General features: G+C 37.8%; 3 protein-coding genes across 6 annotated transcripts; 1 reads left to right on the top strand and 2 right to left on the bottom strand.

Moving 5' to 3' along the window:
• Positions 1–1,059: 1,059 nt before the first annotated feature.
• Positions 1,060–3,604, top strand: LOC122032262 (phosphatidylglycerophosphate phosphatase PTPMT2-like). 3 transcript variants are annotated; one of them, XM_042591551.1, is made up of 7 exons: positions 1,060–1,564; positions 1,697–1,819; positions 2,319–2,412; positions 2,615–2,697; positions 2,802–2,891; positions 3,170–3,442; positions 3,549–3,604. In XM_042591551.1, the coding sequence occupies exons 1-6, from the start codon at positions 1,370–1,372 to the stop codon at positions 3,440–3,442; spliced, it is 858 nt and encodes a 285-aa protein (XP_042447485.1). In that variant the 5' UTR covers positions 1,060–1,369; the 3' UTR covers positions 3,549–3,604. The 3 variants fall into 3 exon arrangements, with proteins under 3 accessions (XP_042447485.1, XP_042447492.1, XP_042447478.1); XM_042591558.1 differs by having other exon boundaries at positions 3,170–3,455; XM_042591544.1 differs by having other exon boundaries at positions 3,170–3,604.
• A 732-nt stretch (positions 3,605–4,336) lies between these two features.
• LOC122032284 (protein NONRESPONDING TO OXYLIPINS 2, mitochondrial-like) lies at positions 4,337–6,450 on the bottom strand. Its single transcript, XM_042591567.1, has 3 exons — positions 6,249–6,450; positions 6,044–6,171; positions 4,337–4,542 (listed from the first exon to the last, which is right to left on the bottom strand). The coding sequence occupies exons 1-3, from the start codon at positions 6,371–6,373 to the stop codon at positions 4,517–4,519; spliced, it is 279 nt and encodes a 92-aa protein (XP_042447501.1). The 5' UTR covers positions 6,374–6,450; the 3' UTR covers positions 4,337–4,516.
• Positions 6,451–7,044: 594 nt separating this feature from the next.
• LOC122032249 (50S ribosomal protein L1-like) lies at positions 7,045–13,249 on the bottom strand. 2 transcript variants are annotated; one of them, XM_042591525.1, is made up of 10 exons: positions 12,665–13,249; positions 11,446–11,523; positions 10,404–10,445; positions 10,225–10,330; positions 9,594–9,658; positions 9,455–9,499; positions 9,273–9,380; positions 8,680–8,767; positions 8,409–8,455; positions 7,045–7,416 (listed from the first exon to the last, which is right to left on the bottom strand). In XM_042591525.1, exons 1-10 carry the CDS (start codon positions 13,214–13,216, stop codon positions 7,336–7,338), a joined length of 1,212 nt encoding a protein of 403 aa, XP_042447459.1. In that variant the 5' UTR covers positions 13,217–13,249; the 3' UTR covers positions 7,045–7,335. The 2 variants fall into 2 exon arrangements, with proteins under 2 accessions (XP_042447459.1, XP_042447467.1); XM_042591533.1 differs by lacking the exon at positions 8,680–8,767.
• Between the last annotated feature and the right edge of the window lie 2,475 nt (positions 13,250–15,724).

Here is a 15,724-nt window from a genome sequence, read left to right as displayed (position 1 = left end):
CAAGAGGAAACATGTGCAAGGTTCAAAGAATTTCAAGTGATCGAGAAAGTGTTTCGGTCGATCAGAAGATATGGAGATTCAAATGACCAAAAGCAAAGGGTTGGATGTGGTCCGTTGAATGGAGGAACCCATTTGTCATGTCAGCTTGCCATGTGAGCAAATGACAGTAGAGTAGATGAGCCTTTATCTGTTACATTAGCTCGGCACTTTAGCAAACAGTCGAAGCAAGGACCGTTGAGTAGATGAGACTTTACCTGCCATGTGAGCTTTCTGGTTGACGAAAAAGCTCGATTGGTCAACCGAACATACCACATCAGTAGCCTGAGCAATGGGCTATAAAAGAAGGTGAGGGGCGTAGTGGAAGAACAACACATTCAAATCATATTCTATTTTTCTATTCTTTTAATTGTTCCTCTCACACTCTATTGTTATAAAGGGTCTGAAGAGGAGATCATATTGGACGTTCATAGTCTCAAACTAGCACCCCATGGATTGTTAAATTAAGTAAACAACCGAGTTTCATTTTTCTTTAATGTTAGTCTTATCTTTATAACTTGTGTGTCTCCTTGCTAAGCCGTTAGAAAGAGAAAGATCATTAAACATTAGAAAGAGAAATATCGCTTCCGCTGTACCAACAATCACGTCTCAACATGACCTTCTTACAGTTTATAGATGTTCATCTCAGATCACAGAGCAGACATTCAAAATATTCATCCAAAGATTCGAATCTTGATTCTTTTATTGTTCCTTTTAGTATTTTACCCCTCCAGGACATTAGGATAATTAACAAGCAAAGTAATTTGATGATTTTGAAACTCTAGAAGGTATTTAGAAAGAATATAGTTTGAGGAGGAAAATGAAACTTATTATACGATATTTTATCATCAACGTCCGAATCACATCACTATCTCTGTCCGACTAACTGTTTCGCGCCATCAATTGCCCCACGCACAACGGACAGCTCAGATTGCATATCTACCAAACCAGGTGTCCTTATCTAACGATCTCTACCGTCCATCTGGCCGACGTATTATTCTGTATCTTTTTAAATAGACAGGGGCTTTATTGCATACGTAGCGTCACGGCGTTATCCTCTGCGAAGTGGACGACTTTCTCGCTCCGATGGGATCTCCACCACCACCAGTCACGACCGCCGAGATCGGCGATTTTGGGGGGCCTCGGTGGTGAATCGGTTGCAGATCGGGCTTCAAGGCTTCGATCTCTCTTTCCGCCTCGTCGCGCGCCCGACGCAATCGCTTGCCTGCGTCGTTATCCGATTCGATCTTCTAGGGTAAGGGTTTTCTGGAATTGCAAAGCGGATCCCCGATTGGAGGTGCTGTGGAGTGGGAATTTGGTATCGGTGGACGATATGAAGATAACGGAGTTGGAGGACGGAGCGTCCGAGGAATATTGCGATTCCGGCTCGCAGGAGATTGTGCCGCTCAAGGCAAAAAGGGCGCTCGTCGGAGCTGGTGCCCGGGTTCTCTTCTACCCAACGCTTATGTACAATGTTCTCCGGAACATGATGCAAGCGGAGTTTCGCTGGTGGGACGAAATAGAACAGGTGATTGTTTTTGTGCAAGCAGAGTTTCGTTTTCCCTTCTACCCAACTCTTTTCCTTGCTTCCAATTTGAGTTTTGTGTTATTACCTTCTCAAATTCACGTTCTTTTTCCCCCCTTCTGTATGATTGTGTAGTTTCTATTACTTGGGGCTGTGCCATTTCCTAAAGACGTACCGCGCTTGCGGCAGCTTGGTGTTCATGCTGTTGTTACGTTGAATGAACCATATGAGACCTTGGTTCCTCCATCATTATACAAGGCAAGTTTTTCATGATAGCCTGTTTGATAGGAAGCGTATACTTTTTCGTTTGAAATCATGTATAGACGTTAGCAAAAGATGGCTATAACTAATCAAACAATTAAAGTTTTCAAGCAATCAAACAAGCTTGAATTGAGAGCTCGATAACATCTAAACAAACCAAACTTTAACAACCAAACTTGAATTGAAAGTTCAATAACATCTAAACAAGCTAAGCTCATAAAAAATAAACCAAATCATGCTTGAACAATCATTTTAAAATTTTGATTTATTTTAAACTCGGCTCAACTCAGTTACCTTATCAAACAAATTTGAACACACCAAAGCTAGGTTCGGATCGGCTCGTTTACAACCCTACTTTTACTAATATGTATTTAATGTTTTTTTGTTGCATTTTCGACTACATTATCTGAAATTCTCCACTAGAAGCACAGCAAGCTCTTCATCACTGGATTTGATATATATTCAATGTTAACATTTTGTTTATGTTGATTTACAGACCCATGGAATTGATCACTTGGTGATCCCTACAAGAGACTACCTTTTTGCACCTTCACCTGTGGATATACGCAGAGCAGTTGATTTCATCCACAGTAAGACTATATGATATTAGGCCTTGTGCAATTACGTTTACAAAAACCCAAGATCTGGTAACTGATTCTTGATTTGTATACTCGTTGGGAAGTAACCTGTTTTGATGTGTCTGTTAAAGGACATTTATGTCGAAAGCTTTTTTTGCTTATGTTTCTTAGTTCTTCCAGCATGTCAGTGAGACTTCAACACCTCTTGTTTCAGGCAATGCATCTTGTGGGAGGACGACTTATGTTCACTGTAAAGCTGGAAGGGGCCGTAGCACAACTATTGTTTTATGCTATCTGGTACAATGGAATACTAATATCGTTCAACTTCTCCTGTGTTAAGCTTGGTGTGACCAAACCAGTCTTTATGTGTTCCATTGTTTTTTTTCCAACTTCTTATGCAGGTTAAGTACAGGAATATGACGGCTACAGCTGCTTTAGAGTATGTTAGATCGAAAAGACCAAGGGTGCTATTAGCTCCTTCCCAGTGGCAGGTATGCAACAAAATTTTGGATCAGCAACTAGAAATATTTGAATTAAATTATTTTAAACTCCATGCAAGGCTATATATATCCCTAGAAATATTCGAATCAATAATTAGATTTTCATCTGTCTGTTGTATCTTCCACTGCAATAGAATCAAACTCTACTGGTTATCATCATGTCCATGCCATCTCAAACTTTGTATTTCTATGTTATCATCTATTGGAACGGTATGCTGCTGACTATAGTTTTGATATTCCTGCCAATCCATACTTTTGGTTATTTTCAGGCTGTCCAAGACTTCAAGAGACAAGAACTGGAAAGCCTTGAAGTCAAAAGCACCCTGTTTTTCTCTTATCCAGGAGACACGGTACTGATAACAGAGGCAGATTTAGAAGGATATGGCTCCACTGAGGTGGAAGCAAAGGAACTGAAGCGCATTCGGAAAATTGCTCTTGCAAGGCCAATGATGGCGAGGGTCTCATGTTTCTTTGCAGCTTTAATGGCCTCCGGTGACCTTCCAAGACTTCCTCCTCGTCTGCCTGAAATAAGAGCTTGCTAGGTAACATCTGCACGTAAGGGTTTGCGCTTATCTTTTGTGATTTTATATCCTTATGCTGGCCAATAAGCTATTCTATTCTACCTTCTGTAAATATGATATCCTTCAGGGAAGTTTACGTTGGCACATTAAGGCAGCAAGCACCATGGCATTCTGAATCCCCAACTACTCCTGCCACTGTTTTTCTATTTATTTTGTTTTATTTTTTCAAGGAAAAAAAACACTTGGGGAAATGTAGACAACATCCAGCCAAACATAACCAGAAACTTTCATCTCTGATGGACGATCCTAATCGCTTATGGTCACAGATAACATTCACATGAACAAGAATCTTGTGTCTCTGATTTACAGTTCTAAGCGCTTACAATGAGATCGAACTAGTAGATCCTTCCACTTCTGCTAAACAATCCTGACCGCTGACATGAGAGTAACACAAACTTTTTTACCACGACCTGAAGACAAATGAATCCAACCTACCTACCAATCGAAGTGAACAAGCCAATCCATATCTGAAGACGATGGATCCAACTGACCGATCGAAGCAATGATTTAATTGTTCAAACTCCGGTCGTAACTTCTTGCAGTTGAATTAGTCGAACCCCCAATTCGAACATATGTTAGTTATGCCCTGCCTTAAACCCAGCCCGCAAGAAGATAGGATAGAAAAGTTCATAGCTAACCCGCAATGCCTCACTACATTTCCATCCCTACTCTCACAAAAAAGAAGAGAAAGGTAGTCAATCTGTCGAGTAAATCGAGTGCTGACTTAAGAGTTTACCGGCAATCAGATACAATTCAATCTGTCAGACAAAGAAATCATCAAACCAGCCAGTTGGGTTTCATAACATTTGTGATTTTGTTGGCAAAACATCACAACGAAAGCCTACAATGAGGCTATTAAACAGAACAGAATTTGAACATTGAACTCATCCTAACTTTGACAAATTATTCAAGCTGATTGACAACAAGGAATTTATCTAATGGTTTCGATAAAATTGTATGAGAATCTCGCTTGAACTTTTTATAAGAGCAAACTAACCTGAAACCCTCAGAATATGAACGATAATCAGTGCAAATTCATCGGGGCACGGAAAGACCCAACTCTGTAGGAAATATAAAACAAAAAAACATCAGCACTACTTACCTTGTAAATGATAGTAAACTGAAATAGAGTAAAACATGAGATGAAAAAATAAACATGATGGTAAACGCATTTTGCTATATATCTTTTTCCTTTCTATACCATTGACTGTTTCATGAACATACAAATTTCAAATGTTAATCAAATATTCACATTATACCAGACATTGCTGCTTATATTCATTCCTTTCACATCACTAAAAAACTGAAAAACCATATCTTCATTTTTATCCTGACTAAAAAAAATCATCATATTTCACTCTCACAAGTTCTTCAAAAGCTTTTTTCCTTATACTGCATATGGAAAAGGAGTTGAGAATCATTGAAAAGAATAAATTTGTTTTACATTTTTAAAAATTTTCTAAAAGTTAATAGCCCATTCACATCAATTCAGGTAGCTCCACCATGAAGGATCAACAGAATGTCAATTCCCCGCATCATTGCATCTAGCAGAATCATGCCAAGACTAACTAAGAAAAAATAACACCTATCAATTGGCATTCCTATCAATTGGCATTCGTACATCGGTCAGTGCAAGTCCAACATTTCTTCTGTAGGTGGTAACTCGTTTACAACTCTTTCGGCATCATTTCAGTCATGCTACTTGCCACAACACCACCCTTTTGCCGCGGCATTAACTATGCTTCTCAACAATGATCACCAAGTCCTCACCCTCTTCTCACTCGAATTGTGATCTACCTTTTCATCATTAGGTGCAATATATGTAGGAATGTGGCTTTTTCCTAAACCATGCTCACCTCTACCTCCTCCTGTCTCCTCCAAACACTGATATGAAAATAACATAATACTGTCAACTCTAGCGCTATTTCTGCCTAGCAATCAGCTATCTCGAAGACAATAAAAGACATTGCACACTCAACTAATATTCTGGGAATTTGTAGGGGTCAATAAGTGTCCTAGCTGTATCAAGTTCGCCTACAGAAGAGTAGTAGAAGTTGGCCTATGAACAGTCAGATGTCCTTAGTTGTCCATATAGCAGTCTCTCAGTCAATGTTGTAACACATGAGTCGATCGTTCTTAACAATTCCATGTAAAAAAGGTATAAACCCTAGACTTCTCAACACTTATGGATCTCTGATTAAGCCATGCAAGAAAAACCTAGCAACAATAAGGGCAACAGAAGGAGGGGGAAAACACTACATGCTATCAAAGCCTAATTACTTTCTAGGTTCTAGAATGGTGACTAATTTAGGCAAATTTAAGTGGTTCATTTGTTTGATCTTGCTCAAGTATGTCAGATAGAACCTTCCAAATCTCCAATAATCCAAGCATTTTAAATACAATCAAGCATAACATTATTAAAATGTATGGTATAAATATAATGGGCCAGCACCGAAATTAGAAGAAATCGAAAAACCAGTGACTGCTTACTCAACCAAGCAATGAAAGAAACACATCTTGGGAGATCAGATCAGACACCGGGGTCGGAACCGCGGAGCATACCCTGGGACAATGACCTCGAGGACGAGCTCCCGGAGGCGTCGATCCCCAGCCTCGAGATCAGACGCGCCGAGGAGACCGCGCTGTAGAGCGGCAGGAGGGTGCAGAGAGCCCCCAGTTCACGCGAGACACTGAAACAAACGCCAACCGCTTCAAACCCTCAACATTGACCGAAAGATCAACAACGAGCCGAGCTGAAGTGGGTTACCTTGGAGAGCGAGGCCGACGAAGAATGGAAGGATTTGGTGAGAGAAGAGGGCTGGCGTTTCTCGTCCTAGCGTGGTTGAGGAAGGAGAGAGCCGGTCGCGAGATCGATCTGTACCGAGACGCCATGACTGGCTCAGCCACTGATCTGGGACGACACTCGAGGGCTTAACGCGCAAAACCCTAACGATTGATTGCTATGTGGGGCGACGGATGCTTCCTCGGCCCAATAAATCATCTTCATCTTGCACTTTCGCATTAGTAATTAGATTAATTTCAAGGATCATTTAGTAAATCAGGTATAAATCATTAAATGTTTTATGAAAATCTAATAAAAATGGCCTGACATTAACTTTTAATTTTATAAAATTGATGCATATCGATTAATATATTACCATAAGAATTTTTGTTAATCAAAGAGTATTGTAATCTAATCAAATGATAATATATTAAATCGATTATATTATTCAATAGCATGTACATACTCAAGTAATTATTATATTATTCGATTCTATTTCCAAAAGATGTACATTAATCTTTTAATTTAAAGTATCAAAAACGTATTAATTGTCTTTTAACTTATTCAACAAATGTAGTTCGAACTTATGTATCATAAATTTATTTTCTTCTTTCTTTTGGCTAAAGTGTTGAAAATAAATGATAAGAAATTCTGGAATTTGGTAAAGTAAAGCATGAACATAGTGAATCGGGGTTATGGGTAAGCTTTTATAAGAACAAACAAGAAATTATTGAAAAATGCTGATGGCTTCCAATTGCAGCTGCTTCAGCAAAATAAATGGTGAGATAAGAAGCCTCCATGCCATTTTGGATAGAAATGAAATACTAATTTAGTACAAATAGTGGCATCGAAATTCAAGCACTGTTTATCAACTCTGGATGACAAATAGTGGAATCAACTCTTGAGTCCTCCAGATTTCTTTGCTCTCTGAGAAAGCAAGTTTAGCCAAATCCTCACTAAAGGAGAGACTAAGAAAACAATTATAGTGTGCAAGGAATTTTGCTGACGCTCTATTGGAATTGCGTGCCAGTTGACAAAATTGTGTCCGACTCCAAGCGCTGCAACAGAGTTTTCACTGTTTTACATGGACCTTGTTGTAGTTGTCAGCAGCCAAAGAGAGTGACTGTATTGTGATTGGAAATCCAGGTCCCATCTGTAACAAAGATGCAATTATTCGTTTAAAGACTAGCATGTAAAAGAAAATGATGGAAAACAAGATGAAGCAGCAGAAAAAAAAGGTATTGGTTATTGTCTTTACCGAAAGGAATTTATTATGTTCATCTTCCAATAATAGATGAGTGAAGTATTTACAAACTGGGTTGGTTTAAGTATTTTGAGTCATTGGCTGGGCTCGACAAGTTAAAAAGTCAGTTCTGAGTCACAATCGGCAACAATGTTACATAATGCTAGACAGTGAGCATTGGAAAGGCTGGTTTGGGTGTAGTCACAGACGATTGTAGAATATGAGCTAGACTATAAGTCTTGAAGAGGATATTAAACCTTAAGTGAGTCATGGTGAATTATACGCTAATAAAGAAGCTTTACAAGTTAGATGAGTGAATTGCTATTAACTTGGACTTGAATGTTTTGGGCCAGTAGTAGAACATGATAAACTAATAATGGGTTGATACTCATTAAACGGACTGTGGCTGGGACAATTACCTTACTATTGTTCCACTACAATGTAATCGAAGTTAAAACAATTACAACTTAAAAACAGAAAGAACACAGACATTAATATATTGACAGAATATTAGGAAGGTTCCAAAAGGCCTATGTAGATGGTATGTAGTATGAGTATGCAGATGAATATATGTAAATCTAAGCAATATATGATATGAAGTAAATAATGCATGATAATGCTTGTTAACCAACAACACTATCACATGATCCTTGTGTGACCATAAGCATATCTTATGCTATCATTTATTGCATAAACTGGCCACATAAGAGATGGTATGATATTATCTTTTCACATAGCAATCATCTGAATTAAGACTAAATAAGATATTGAACTATAGCATTCATTCAGACATTTTAGCTGTTTTTTTTTTGTCAAAGGGCTACGAAAACTGTAAATTTTGCAGTGTTTGGAATTTTACAAACTTGACTTTTAGTCAACGGATTTGGTTTAGAGTTACTCACTGTGCTACTTAAAGTGAAGTTCTTGACATATCCAGCATATTTGGAGGCTGCAATAACAAGAAACATGAGAATATATCATTTAAAGTATAAACAGTAGATACTTAGTCGAATATTTAAAGGCACATATAAGTGCTCATATCAGATCATCAGAGCAACAGCTGGCATTCCTTAAGTAAATTCATTCGGCCAATTTAATAGTATAAAATCACTTCTTAATGCAAATGACAATAAAAAAATATATAATTAAATTGGAAACTGATAGCGAAGATACTCTTTTTAAGTCCAACAGGTTTTGCAACTAATAGTGAGTGTACAAAAGCTCCGATGTTTTCACGAAGAGACTCCTCAGAAAAATTGACCTGGAAATGTGAAAGGAAAGAGTAAGAAAAATTGGCCTGGAAAATGTGACAAGACCGAGAGAGTTTCATCAATAGCAACTGCTGCCTTGAGTTGGTTTGAAAGAAGATAGTCCAACTCTCAAAGAAACGTATGGTAAAAATAACACATACACATTGAATCACACTATTTGTCATGTTTAGAATACATCAAAAATTAGTGTGAACATAATACTATCAATCTACTAATTAACCACAATTCTTTTGCAGGCATGATCAATTGTATGTGATGTGACATATACCAAAGTCCACAACATCAAGCAGCAAACATATGCAAGTCATGGTCTCCAACCAGTTCCAGAAGAACCTATTTTAGATATTTGTGAGCCAGGATAGAATTCAGTCTCTTGAACATCACTCCAAACACTAAAATGAATTACAGCCTAGTGTGGAACAATAATATGCACATATAGCAGGATATGCTAACACATTTTACTATGATAAAAAATCAATACATGAGTAATCAGACCTTTCCAAGGCCGACATGAACAATAGCAGTCTTGTCGATCTTAAAGTCGATACGGCCAGATTTTGCTGCTTTTACAGCTCCTGAAACATCACTTGTTACAGACCCTAACTATATAAAAAAAGAAGATTTAGAATCAGCAATGCATGTTTCATAATCTTTAGTGAAAAGTAGAAGGAACTTACTTTTGGATTCGGCATCAAACCTCGAGGGCCAAGGATCCTAGCAATCTGAAAATAGAACAGCACAAGCAAAGTAATGAAGCATGCATAGAGAAGCAAAAAACAAAAAAAAATGCATAACTCATGTTCCATGGTACAAAACCTTTGACAGACGAGGCATGAACATAGGAGTTGCTATGCACTTGTCAAAGTTAAGTTTGCCACCTCCTACATACAGATTTTGTCATGGTTAAACAAATCAGAAAGCAATTAATAGTTACAAGAAGTGCAAACAAACAGTCATTAACACCCATTAAAACCTGAAACGTGAATGTATACCAAGACATATTGGGGAACCAAACAATTGGATATGCATTAAATAAATTTACGTATTATCCAAAATACTCCCACAAAGGTGCAAACATAATAAAGATGAGCAGAGAAGAAATAGGAAGAAATATCTAATAACGTGTGTCTAACGTGCATTTTAGGATGCCCTAGGACAATCGCATATATATAAAAGATTTAAGTAGTAAAGACTAATAAACTGCATGCATTCTAACTTGCTGTAAACTAATTAGAAATTCAACTTTGGACAACGATTAAATAGAATAGGAATATAAAGTCTGTTATCTAGTATAATGACAATTAAAGGCTGTTCGAAAATAATATAACTGTTTTGTAATAATGAACAAAGTTGTGCCTGCTTCAACCTTTGAGACAAGAGAAAAATGTAGCAATATCAAAATTACTTGAAACTTGACAATTTTCTATCATAGGTGAAGTTGTAATACCGTTTTTTATTTCTTCAATAAGCTCATTGCCACCGACAATATCAGCTCCTGCAGCTCTGGCTTCTTCTACTGAAGGCCCTTCAGCAAATACAGCCACCCTTACAGTCTGGACCAACAGAGACTATAAGTATCCTTGACAAAATGAATGGAAAAATATGAGCCAATGTAATCCAAGATACCTTCCCAGTGCCATGAGGCAGTGTTAAGGCACCACGTACCATCTGCAACAGTGAGATGAGGTCTAAGAGACATATCCAGACTTCCAGGGGAAAAAAATTTAGAAAATATGCAACATTAGCTCACAAAAGAGTGATCCACTGATTGTTGAAATGTGGAACAGAGATAATTTGATAAAATATCTATGCCCAATCATGATGACCCATCCAAACAAGAAAATCATCCATCAACTTCGTTTCGCACAATTATTGGCCCAAAATGCTGATTACAAGTTAATCATAGTTCACCTATGAAAGCCTATAAATCTTCATTAGCCTACAATCTATCTCACTTAAAGCTTAATGTCCTCATCAAGGCCACAAGCCCACCTCATTAGCCCACAACCTCACATGTGGGAATACACATGGAGTTTAAACCAATATCACAAATGGCAGATAGATGCAAATGATATGGGTATCTGCAGTAAGATAGTGACTGGGAAGTATATATATGCAAATGATATGGGTATCTGCAGTAAGATAGTGACTGGGAAGTATATATATGCAAATGATATGGGTGTCTGCGACAAGATAGTTTTACATCTTAAAGCTTCCGTAAATCAGTCCATGCTGGGAAGTATGCAACAACATAGTGACTGGGCATCAGCAATCTGTTCTACTTTCCACACACACACATATATATAGGAAATGAAAAAGGATAATAGATTTCTGGCATTAATATTATGGATAAAGTCTGAGAGAAGTAGATTCTTCAAGAGGCTCAACAATTCAGTCTTGTTGATAGGTCTGTAAGCTATCTATGTGCATAATATGTATACTTACAATAGATTCAACTATTCCATCTTGTGGGTCATATGAACACTTTATGCAAACCAACACAGCAAAATAGAGGGTGCATAGAGCATTGATGCAAAATAGTACCTCAAAAGTAAAAGAAATCATAACTGTTCTACTGTTGAAAAACAATAATAAAGAATGAACAAGCCAGACATGGAAGGAATTACTTGATTTAAGGATCGTCTTCTAAAAAGTATTAAAAAAAAACCTGATCGCCTCTACGTGGATCAACACCCAAGTTAACATGAGCTTCAACTGTTTCAACAAATTGACGCCTTGCATTAACCTGAACAATGGCTAGAAATTATGAAAATCAGTAAGAAGTGGATTATGAGCAGCAGCAGCAGCAGCAGCAACAACAACAACAACAACAACAATAATAATAAATGAAGACGGTATCAGCAAGATCTTTTAATGGATTGAAATTCATATAATTACCAGCAAGTGATGAAGCCTCAGAAGGTGGGAAAAAAATAGTTTCCCTGACAAGAGTATCTTATAAAACTGTGAATTTTATAACACTCCCACCTCCTACAGTAAGTCAATCTAGCATACATAGAAACCTCTCACTCTCTAAATATCTCATATGGCATATTATTACCAAAAATCAACTGCTTGTCAGGATCGCACTAGCTAGCTTCTCATACAATCTCATAGGATTGTACAAAATAATAATAAAGAGTGCAAAAAGAAGTTCAAAAAGATAGGAGATGGGATTCTTGAAATGGATTGAATCAATGACAAATGGACATAAAACCAATGAACATCCCTTCAGAATCAAAGTGGGAACAATGCACACTATCCGACTCTGAATCTAGTAATCACAGGTCTTCAATCATCAAAACCATTCTTGATTGTTGGATAGTCAAAATGACATAACACAAGTTTAATTTTTAGATTTTGATTGATTGCTCGAATTTTCTTTGATTTTCAACATGACATATCTTATTAACTGTTATCACAAAACTTTTGTGGTTCCTAAATCAAGTATATGCAAATACTGAAGATTGTAGTTTAATATAAAGTAGAAATGTTGATACACTTTTGGTGCAGTAACAAGTAGAGACCTTAAATAGTAAAGTTTGAACTGCAACCTCTCCGATCTCAAATTGTAAAGCTTGCACTGCAACCTCTACTCATAATAAATCATCATAAGTTCTTTAAGTTGGAAGCACTTTCCCTATGAAATTTATTTAACATTAAATTTAGAATCGGGTGGAAAATAGTAACAGACCGTGTTCATTCTTTTTCAACCTAAATTATTACATTGGATCCCCTCTAATCAGTGACGCAGAAATGATTGTAGGATCAAACATATGGCAAGCATTCCCACAAAATAAAACATTGTGAGTAGAAACAACATAAAAAATAGAAATTTCTTACGCATCCAGCAGTTTTAAGGTAATGAAACAGACGAAGATGCTGACCTTGACTTGACGGATGGCCTCCATCAAATCCATCGGAACCTTCTGCGGTTTCTTCTCCTGAGGGATGAGAGTAGGGAACGGAATTTTCTCTTCCTCCTGAGTAGCAAATATGCTCCGCGTCGGACCCCGTGGTTGGATCCTCCTGGCCTCCTGCTGCAGTAGCCCTTCCTCATCCCTGTTCTCCTGCGGATCTGGAGCTTTGTACTCCGGCAACGGAGCCACGCGAGACGCGTAAGACACCGGGGATATAGTAGGGACGTCCTTGACGAACCGGGCGTCCTCTCTCGTCCAAGGGCCGGAACCGCCATCCGGAAACGACGAGCGAGGACGACTCGGCGGAGGAGTGGGATGGCTAGGTGGAGAGGCAGCCTCCTTGGCCGACGGATCAGGATCGCCTTCGTCGTTGGGATCCTTGGGCTTAACTGTGTACGAAACGGGACTGATCGGGCCTGAGGAGGAGAGGGATCGCCAGAAGAAGGAGACGGATTGCGAAGGCCGTAGGCGGTGGCAGTGGCCAGCGTGAGAGAGGAGAAGGTGAGCGAGGCGGGCCATTTGGGGGGAGGAAGTCGAAGGCTGCGTTTGCTCGGGTTTAACTAGGGCGATTGAAAATGGAGTGTCGTTTTAGGTTACAGTTCGGATCTGGACCCTCATGGCACCCGATCCGATTAAATTGATTAACCAATAATTTATCAGAAATAAGACAATCTACATTGTAGAGGATCCAACCCTGTTTGCGCAAGTTCTTAGAGCAGAAGGTGATGTGATGTGAAGGGAAGTAAATCATGATGCGACGTCTCTATTCCCCGAAAAAATAAGAGCATTCACAGCTCCTACTGTAATATGGCAACAATTAATTTAGGTTTTTTCCCTTATGGAAGGGAGAATCCAATTATTCCATTATGGGAGGGAGGTTTTTTCCCTTAGAATGAAAAAGCGGTTCCGTAGTTACGGAGCCGCTTTTCATATTTTTTATTTTTTATATATTAATTTTTTTAAATAATTGTAAAATAAATGAAAAACCCAACAGCTAAATTAATTAGAAAATTTTTTTATATAATAATTTCTTTTAATTATTAATGTTATTTAGTAATTTATAAATTTAAATTTTATAAAAATTTAATGATGTGTAATGTAAAATATGAAGGAGAAATGAGAATTATATATAATGAAAAGTGTAGGACCCACGAGAGAGTTGTTGAGAGGTTTTCTTGATAGTGGAAAGAGGTATGAGGTTTTTAACTTTTAATGTGGCGTAAACGTGGCAACGAAGAAGCTCATAATGGGTTCTAACCACTGTGGATGCCCTAAGAGTATATGTAACGTGGCGTTAATGCAGCGTTATAACGCCACTGTTCAAAATTTTCATTCCAACTCACTATTTTTTAACGGCTAGTTCAAAATTTCATCTATAAATATCCACCCATATGTGCACATATTTTCATTCCAACTCACTACTTTTTCGATTCTACTCTCTAAATTCTCTCCCCGTCTATTTTTTCAAGTTCCTATCATCTTATTTTCTATCCAAAATGGATGAAAATAATAGGACATTTTTTACAAATTTCTTGAATTTTACAAACAACTCGTAAGAATATTCATCTTCCCAAAATTCACAAATTCCACCAAATTATCAATACTCACATCAATTTCCCAATATGTCGTTTCCTCCACAAAATCTTCAAAATTTCCAAGGTTTTGAAAATTCTATGAATCATCTGAATTATGCCCCTCGAGGTCCATATCAACGGCTTCCAGCCGAATATTGGCAAAACATGAGTCATCGGTATTTCACGTCGTCGGTTATTCATGGATATAGTACCCCACACACAACTGGTATGTCTTTCACTCCTTCGATGTCGAATGAACCTACAACTCCGACTTTTGTCCCGGAGACTCAGCTTTCCGACCGTGAATCCCCAATTGAGGTGGTCAATTTAGAAAAGACGGTTTCAAATGCTGAGGGTACAAAAAAGCGTTCAAGTTGGACAAAGGTTGAAGACGAGGTATTAGCGAGAAGTTTTGTCACTATCAGTGATGATCCAATAATCAGCAATGATCAAAAGGCGAATGCTTTTTGGGGACGGGTTGCAAGTTACTATAATGAGAATCTTCCCCTAGGTTCAAACACCAGATGTGCAAATGTTATACGGTCACATTGACACAATACAATCCAAAAGAAGGTATATCGACACAACGCAAATTACAATAGTGTTTATAGTTCATATCGAAGTGGTCACAGTGATGAAGATATATTAAGGTTTGCGTACGAAAAATATTGATCCGAAAATAATGGTGTTGCATTCAATCTCGAACATATGTGGAGAATTGTCAAAGACCGTCCAATGTTTACTCCACAATTCGATGATCACTTTCTGGCCACAAAGAAGACGAGGACCTCAGAGTCGGGAGCAAGCAACACCTCCTCCAACCAAGATGTGAGTATAGACCTGGATTATGAAGATACTCGTCCAATGAGACAAAAGGCAACAAAAAGAAAGGGAAAAGACAAATTAAAATCGACCATGGATGATCTGACAGTAAACTACAACAATATTATCACAAAGTTCACTGAGTACACAAGCGTGAAGAAGTCCGAAGTCGATTAGAAACAAAAACAACTCGAAGTAGAAGATATTAAGGCAAAAGTTACATTGTCCAAATCTGAAGCTAAGAATCGTCGCTTGAAGTTAAAGGAGTACGAAGTATTGAACAAAGACACCTCGCAGATGACAAAGAAAGCAGCTTATCATACATGAATGTCTATCCCAGGATATTAAGTCGAGATGGAATATCTAAATTGTTTACTCAACGTTTATTTTCTAGTATCATTATATTTTCCAGTGATTGTAATTTTTAATTATTATATTTCTCATTTTGATTAATGTGATTTTTAATTATTATAATTTTACAAAATAGTCATTATAAACAAACCTTGGAAACTAGCTATTACAACTAGCCGTTGGAAACTAAGCGTTACAAACTTACCGTTGCAAACTAACCATTGCAAATAAGTCGTTGCAAACTAGCCGTTGCAAACTTACCGTTGGAAACTTACCATTG

Source organism: Zingiber officinale, chromosome 1A (assembly GCF_018446385.1).
Source record: "Zingiber officinale cultivar Zhangliang chromosome 1A, Zo_v1.1, whole genome shotgun sequence".
In the NCBI taxonomy this organism is placed as follows: Eukaryota; Viridiplantae; Streptophyta; class Magnoliopsida; order Zingiberales; family Zingiberaceae; genus Zingiber; species Zingiber officinale.
The sequence above is the reverse complement of the archived record's forward strand: the minus strand, read 5'-3'. Positions and strand labels throughout refer to the sequence as shown.

Excerpts from the sequence above, each read along its gene's own strand:
- LOC122032262 (XM_042591551.1), top strand. The coding sequence starts at position 1,370 with ATGAAGATAACGGAGTTGGAGGACGGAGCGTCCGAGGAATATTGCGAT. Across the intron at positions 1,820-2,318 it reads TTCCTCCATCATTATACAAG|ACCCATGGAATTGATCACTT; the intron begins GCAAGTTTTTCA and ends GTTGATTTACAG. Across the intron at positions 2,698-2,801 it reads CTATTGTTTTATGCTATCTG|GTTAAGTACAGGAATATGAC; the intron begins GTACAATGGAAT and ends CTTCTTATGCAG.
- LOC122032284 (XM_042591567.1), bottom strand. The coding sequence starts at position 6,373 with ATGGCGTCTCGGTACAGATCGATCTCGCGACCGGCTCTCTCCTTCCTC. Across the intron at positions 6,172-6,248 it reads CGTCGGCCTCGCTCTCCAAG|TGTCTCGCGTGAACTGGGGG; the intron begins GTAACCCACTTC and ends CGTTTGTTTCAG. Across the intron at positions 4,543-6,043 it reads CTCGAGGTCATTGTCCCAGG|AGTTGGGTCTTTCCGTGCCC; the intron begins GTATGCTCCGCG and ends TATTTCCTACAG.
- LOC122032249 (XM_042591525.1), bottom strand. The coding sequence starts at position 13,216 with ATGGCCCGCCTCGCTCACCTTCTCCTCTCTCACGCTGGCCACTGCCAC. Across the intron at positions 9,659-10,224 it reads TATTGAAGAAATAAAAAACG|GAGGTGGCAAACTTAACTTT; the intron begins GTATTACAACTT and ends ATCTGTATGTAG. Across the intron at positions 9,500-9,593 it reads TCATGCCTCGTCTGTCAAAG|ATTGCTAGGATCCTTGGCCC; the intron begins GTTTTGTACCAT and ends TTCTATTTTCAG.